The 6,901-nt window shown below is 34.2% G+C and overlaps 1 protein-coding gene across 1 annotated transcript in view; it reads right to left on the reverse strand.

Annotated features, from left to right (window-relative positions):
* The window catches only part of Abce1 (ATP binding cassette subfamily E member 1), a 30,904-nt gene that overhangs the window by 3,322 nt on the left and 20,681 nt on the right, over positions 1-6,901 (reverse strand). The window contains exons 11-17 of the mRNA XM_023705737.1: positions 5,939-6,160; positions 4,886-4,945; positions 4,727-4,785; positions 2,772-2,882; positions 2,471-2,613; positions 2,229-2,351; positions 345-456 (exon numbers count right to left, since the gene is read on the reverse strand). Coding sequence (XP_023561505.1) covers positions 345-456; positions 2,229-2,351; positions 2,471-2,613; positions 2,772-2,882; positions 4,727-4,785; positions 4,886-4,945; positions 5,939-6,160 — 830 coding nt within the window. The remainder of the gene's footprint in view (positions 1-344; positions 457-2,228; positions 2,352-2,470; positions 2,614-2,771; positions 2,883-4,726; positions 4,786-4,885; positions 4,946-5,938; positions 6,161-6,901) is intronic.

Here is a 6,901-nt window from a genome sequence, read left to right on the forward strand (position 1 = left end):
TACCAAAAATTAGTCAATCATGCACTGAAAAACAATTTAGATTAGTTAAAATATTCTTAAAAACTTCTTTTTAAATGGTACATCACTGTAATTCTTCAATTCAAATGGCAATTAATGTAGGTAGTGCAGGAGCACAGCATAAAAGAACTGTCTGCATCCAAGCAGCAACAGCCGCTATGTTGCGCAGGCTCTCTGCACGGGAATTATGCCACTACTGCAAGAAATGCAATAAACACATGAACCTTAGAATCAAGGAAATATGCTACTTTTTTTTTTTAAACAACCTTACAAAACCGTTTATATTGGTAAAAGCTATCCATAACCTGAGTTGTTTATCCACATACCTTAATTGAGTTGAGTTTATTTATTCGTGGTCTATAATTGTTTGGATCTCTTCTGAATGTAATTTCCAGCTGAGACAAAAATTTGTTCATGCCAGCCAAAAGGGTTTGAGGACTAGGGTGAGAGAAAAAAATTAATTTGGTTAAAAAACAATTTTGGGGGGTGACAGGGTCTTGGTGTGTATTTTGGGTAGCCTTGAACCAGGATGACCTTGAACTCCTGGTGCTTCTCCTGCCTCAGCCTTCCAAATGCTGGGATTACAGGAGTGCACAACTTCTGGCAATTTAATTGAATTTTACCCCCTTAATATAATTTTTGAGATGAAAAATTAAGAATCACTTCTAAACTCCACACATCTATATACTGGTATATCATAATATATGATAAATCTTATGTTTCCAATTTTTTTGCCTCTATTACATATAATCTTTGCAGAAAATAAGCATAGTTAAACCTGTGCTTCTGATGTATAAAACTAAACATTTAAGATGAAATATTTATGTATTTATTGTGCTACTAGTGCCTTACATGTGGTAGGTAAGTTATCTACCATTGAGCTGAGCTGTACCCCCAACTACTACCTTCAGAAAAACAAAGGATCACTGATAAGATATAAAGACTCTCAAATTAGCATTTTAAGGCAAAGAGAAAACTTAACAATTCGTTCTGTTTTCAATAGTAATTCCTATGCATTATTCATCCTTTTCACTTAAACTAGTTCTTAAATCACAACATAGAGGGGAATTATTTTAAGCATTTTATAAACATAAAAGATATTACAAATTTCATCTTATAAGAAGTTTTCCTATTCCCCTACCTATAATACCAGAAAACACTACATTGGAACCACAGGAAACTGCTGTTATATAAAAAAGTCTGAATATTGATAATTTCTTATGGGTAATGCATTTATTTTATTTATGAATTTAGTACAGGATCTACAAGATCTCACTACACAGATTGGACTCAGTGATTCTCCTGTTTCAGCCTCCCAAGTGCTGGGATTGTAGGCGTGCACAAGTCCAGTCTCAGTTGCTGTCTCAGTGTGCCCTGGGGGCCCCACGGGCAGGGCCTGCAAGACATGCCAGAGATCAAACCCCAGTCCCTGTGCCTGCCTAAGTAGATGCTTTAGTCCGCTGAGCTATCTGGCCGGCCCTACGTAATCAATTTCTGATAAGCTAATATGAATGTGAGGCTTTTCTATATATTATAAGTGTTTCTAATCAAGCTAGTGAGAAAAAGTGAAAAAAACAATTCACTTTAATTCTGCTGTACATCAGTACTATTTTCATCAGGTATTTCAGATTTACTGCTAACCACTGTTAGGTTAAGTTGGCCAAATCATGTAATATCTTTTGATCTTCTATTTTTGTCATAAAAAAATGAAGTTTCCATGGAATTATTTGCAAAAAATTTTTTTTTTGTTTGGAAAATTCAAATAATGAAGGAAACAAAAGTTAAACTGAAAGAAAAGGTGAGGGACCCACAAATCTTTATGCTTATAGAAGATACTACATCCTGAAACTATTCTACACAGTTCTATCTACTACAAGAACTTTGTGAGTCATAAAACAAGACACACAATTCCATTTAAAAACAGCAATGTGTTACAGCTTATAAGCTTACTGGGAATTACTAATTTTCTAATTGTGAGAATTCATGCCTAAAAAAGTAATTTAATTGGGCATGGTGGCATAGCCTTGTATATAATCCTGGCACTCTAGGAGACTGAGGCAGAAAGATTTAAAATTTGAAATGTGCAGCCTGGGCAACTTAGAATGTTTCTGTTAAAAAAATAAAAAGCCTGGGGATGCAATTTGATGAGAAGGCTCTAGTAGGTTCAATTCTGAGTACCAAGTAAATAATTAAAAAAAAATTATTTTTACCTGTTTGCAACTGTGTTCTTAGATGGAACACCATCAAAAACGATGACCCGATCGGCTAGATAGGTGGCCATGATGAAGTCATGTTCCACAACAAAGGCTGTCTTCTTTGCGTGGAGTATGAAACTAAAACAGGATATGGAAATCTTTTATAGCTTTCTATAACCAAACATTCAAACATCATATTAAGGACACTAGCATTCTAGTACATAATCAAAAGTAATATGGTTAGAAGCAAGCCTTACCGCTTCACAACCCGAGCTGCCATCAATCTTTGCTCGGAGTCCAAATATGCAGATGGTTCATCAATTAAATAGACATCAGCAGGTTTGCCCAAACAAAGAGCTAAAGCTACTCGCTGCAGTTCACCACCAGATAATGTCTGCACCTAATGGAAGAAGTTTAACAAAATGAAGATGTTCAAAAACTAAAATAACAAAATTTAAAAACTAATGAAAATAATTTTGCCTGGCAAGTACAAGGGCCTGATTTCAATCCCCAGTTCTGCCAAAAAAGAAAAAAGAAAATACTTTTTCTAAAGAGTACCTCTTGATCAATGATGTTTTCAATTTGCAAAGGCTTCATTACGTCAGTCACAAATTGTGGATGAGTATAAGCATCTCGTATCTTTTCATGTAGTAATTGGCGAACACTTCCCTGGTTTCAATGGAAAAGACTAAATGACAATATGTCAGCACTGAATTTTCACTTAAAAATCCTAACAAAGGAGCAAAATAACCTCTAGAGCAAAGTATTTTGAGTGTTTATCATCTATAGCATATTTCGAGATTTAAAAAATTCAATAACTATCCTGCCCAGTTAGTAAAAACGCAATAATTCTAAAATTTTAAAATAGAAAGCAAGTAATAAATGCGTTAGGAGAGAAATCATTTGAGAATAGAAATAATTTTGAAGGTCAAAGTAGGTAGGAGTAACCTGAGAACATCAACAGGAGGCAACACAAAAGAAACCACGTTGTTCTACAGTTGAATACCAAGATGTCTTTTGCTCATTGCTTCAGGACAGATAGATCTGAGAAATTAAAAGCTAAGACTATAAAAAGCATTACTGTATTTACTATACTATAGACCATATAATATAAGCGTTAACATTAAGTGCTGAGACACTGAAATATAGAGACAATAGTTCACTGCAACAACTATACAAGTCAACAGTTAACTTTAATTCATTTTCAACAGACAAGGGACATTTGGAGTGTATCTACTTTTTGGCTATTACAAGTATTTGTGTCTAGGTTTTAGTGCTAAGATACCTGGAATTACCATCATATTCCCTCACCACTGGGGTCTGAACCAGAGCCTTGACACTGAGCAATATTCCCATCCTTGTACATAAATTTTTAAGGCATGTTCTTGTTAAAGGTCCAAACTGTGACCATCCTGCCTCACTCTCACAGTGCTGGGATTATAAATATGTGGCATCATGCCTGGCTTAAAAGTGCTGGTTTTTATAACTGTGTATGGAGGAACTGTCCAAATATTCTTCAAACTAGTTCATATTACATTCCTGGTAGCAATGATGAGGTTCCAAGTTCTTCATATATGCAACACCTTCTACAATCTGCTGGATTTTAGTCATTCTTCTGAATATGAAGTGGTATTGATTTACATTTTCACAGTAACTAGTGATGCAGAGCATTTTTACATGTTTATTAGCCATTTGTGTTTCTTTGCAAAAAAGTTCTTTCAGGGGCAAAAGGTATTTGCTCATTTTTAAACTGAATTTTAATAGTTCTTTATATATGTCTTGACACAGATTATTCCTTAGAAACATGCTGTTCAAATGTTTTCTCTCATGGGGTGGGTAGGTGACCTTTTCCCTTTATTTTATTTTGGTGGAACCAGGGATTGAACTCAGACCCTTGCACTTGCCAGGGAAGCACTTATTCTACTGAGCCAACTCCCCGGCCCTCCTTTTTCCTTTCTTGACTGTATTATTTGAAGGATGGAATATAGTTGATTTTTAAAGGTTTATTTTGGAAAAATAACAAATTTTAAAAGTATTTTCCTAGTAGTAGTAATGAATCAAGGACTGTAGTCTTAATACAGTCATTCACCACTTCAAGTAAAACTGTAGAGAATCTATCTTAGTTGGATGGGAACTTAATATATACAGTAAAACCATGTTTTGGTGTTGGGGACTAAACCCAGGGCCTTGGGTATACTAAGCATATATTACTACTCAGCTGTACCCTCAGCCTTTAATCAGTGGAAGACTAAAGTTTCACAATTGGCATTATCCATGCCTACCAAAATCCAGTTATTTAGGAAGCTAAAGCAAGGTGAGAACAAATTTGAAGCCAGCCTGGGTAATTTAGTAAAACCCGGTATCAAATGAAAAAATAAAAAGGATTGGGGCTGTAGTTCAGTTGCAGTGCAACCCTGGGTCTCAAGCTTCAACACTACAAAATAAGCATATGAACAAATGCTATGAGTATACATACTTTTCTTTAATAATCAAATGAAATAATAACAACTCACAGTGGATTTGGGACTGATTTTCTGTGGTTTGTAACTGACATTAAGAACTGGCACTTCTCCTGGAAAATAATACAAGTATGTAAGATACATAAAATTGTCCAGATCTTTAAAGTTTACTATAGTAAACTGAATAAGAAGATTTGACATTTAGAGCCATACCTCCTTCATCAGGTTTAAGTCTCCCAGCAAGCATTCTGATAAATGTTGTTTTACCTGTACCTGGCAAAGGAGGACACAACACACTGACTTGAAAGAAGCTTCATATTTCAAGTAAAGCATAATGTTATGTTTTTAACTGAGAAATTTGTTTTAAATATATACATTCACACTGCAGAAGTCTCAAGGTTAAACAGAAAAGTACTTAATTAAAGCTTTCATGGTTTACTTCGGAAGTATCAGTTTATGAGGAGAAATAAAGACAAGTCCAAATTTATCACTATTTGAATGAATGTTAGGTCTATAAAGTTTAAATCTTGGAATAGTATTAAAAATAATTAGCTAAATATAATGCTCAAAGCTATGTTAAAGTAATACAGAGCATTTTATGATAGCTACCATTATTTAAAGTTCATTCACTGAACAGCTGACTTTGAAACCTACTTGAAAATTTCTCTTGATTACAGAGTGATCCATTTCAACAGTATTTCCTGCATGGCAAGTCCTGACTTCGATTCCCAGTGCAGAAATTCCAAACCCAAACTCAAACCCAAAACATGCTCTAGATTTTTTTCTAGTTTTGTTAAACTGTAACATTACCATAAAAATAGTTCATTTTTAAATCCTAAAAGCAACACCAAATATCTAGTAGTTAAAATTCATTTTATAAGTCTATTGGTAAGTTAGCATTAAAAATGCTGATGATACAACTATTTAGAAAAGTAGACAAAAGTATACCAAATTCAAATTAAGTTCCAAAGAGCAGTATACAAAGAAAAAACCTGTAACTAGACTATTTTCAAATAGTCACTTTGTAAGATTGGTAACTGACTTATTAAATTATACATAAAACACCCAGTGTATAACATCTTATTTCCAGTAAGGTTAAAAAGAAAATACTGACAAGATTATACATAGCACAAAAACTGTAAGATAAAATTTATGGATTCAAAGCTCAGCTTTAATTCCTATAATAAGAGTCAAAAATTTTCATGGCATAGAACTAATTTCCTGGAAAACATGACTCCTACAATCCAAAAATTATGAAAAACTTACCATTTTCCCCCAGCATCACCATGATTTCAGAATCAGTGAACTCTCCAGCTACAATTCCTAGCTCAAATTCTCCCATTTTTTTCTTCATTCCTGGATATTTATACATACACATCTTTTTAACTTCTTCTTCATTTGCTGTCTCTGCCACTTTAAAAACAAGTGATGCATCTCGGAATCTCAAATTTTCTGTTGGAACGTAGCCATCCAAAAAAATGTTTATACCTGTTGGAAAGAAAATTGCTCACAGATTAGTATAAATTAAGAGATCAAATTTCCCCCAAACCCTGGGTATTCTTGGATATGTTTACTTATTTGCATGAACTTTTGATATATGCAAGGCCGCATATAATGAAGGAAAAGCATTTTTGTTTTTGTGCTATGTATTGAACACAAGGCTTTTGTGTATGTTAGGCAATCATTCTATACTAAGTTACATCCCCAGAATTATTTTTTTGTAAGCTTAAGAATTTCTTGAATATACATATATTTGCCCATATGCATAACCACACACGCATATATGAAATATACTATATCATTATCACTTGAGATTTTAAAGTCAGGTTTTATGTGAAATTATGTCATTTCTGCTGTATTTTCAAATCAAAATTATAATTTTTTTCTTTAAAAGTGACAAATAGCTAAAAATGGAGCATTCAGATATTGAGATGTAATTGATATGAGTAACTCTGACATCTAAGCACCTGCCTGGGAAACGCAGGGGCCTAGGTTTGATCCTGGGTACCACACACTGTGCTGGCTCTGGAACCCCAGGCCTGCCAAACTGGCCACCAAAATCAGGCACGATTATGCACCCCCGTAACTCCAGTGCTGGGAAGGCTGAAACAGGAGGATCACTAGGAGTCCCAGCTGCTGAGCTAGACCCTGTACCAAATATGTAAACAGTTTGGGGATAATTTTTTAAAATAATTTAAGTTATAAGTATTCAGTATCATGTGATTTAAG

The sequence above is a fragment of the Octodon degus genome, unplaced genomic scaffold (assembly GCF_000260255.1).
Source record: "Octodon degus isolate 3935 unplaced genomic scaffold, OctDeg1.0 scaffold00227, whole genome shotgun sequence".
NCBI classification, from domain to species: domain Eukaryota; kingdom Metazoa; phylum Chordata; class Mammalia; order Rodentia; family Octodontidae; genus Octodon; species Octodon degus.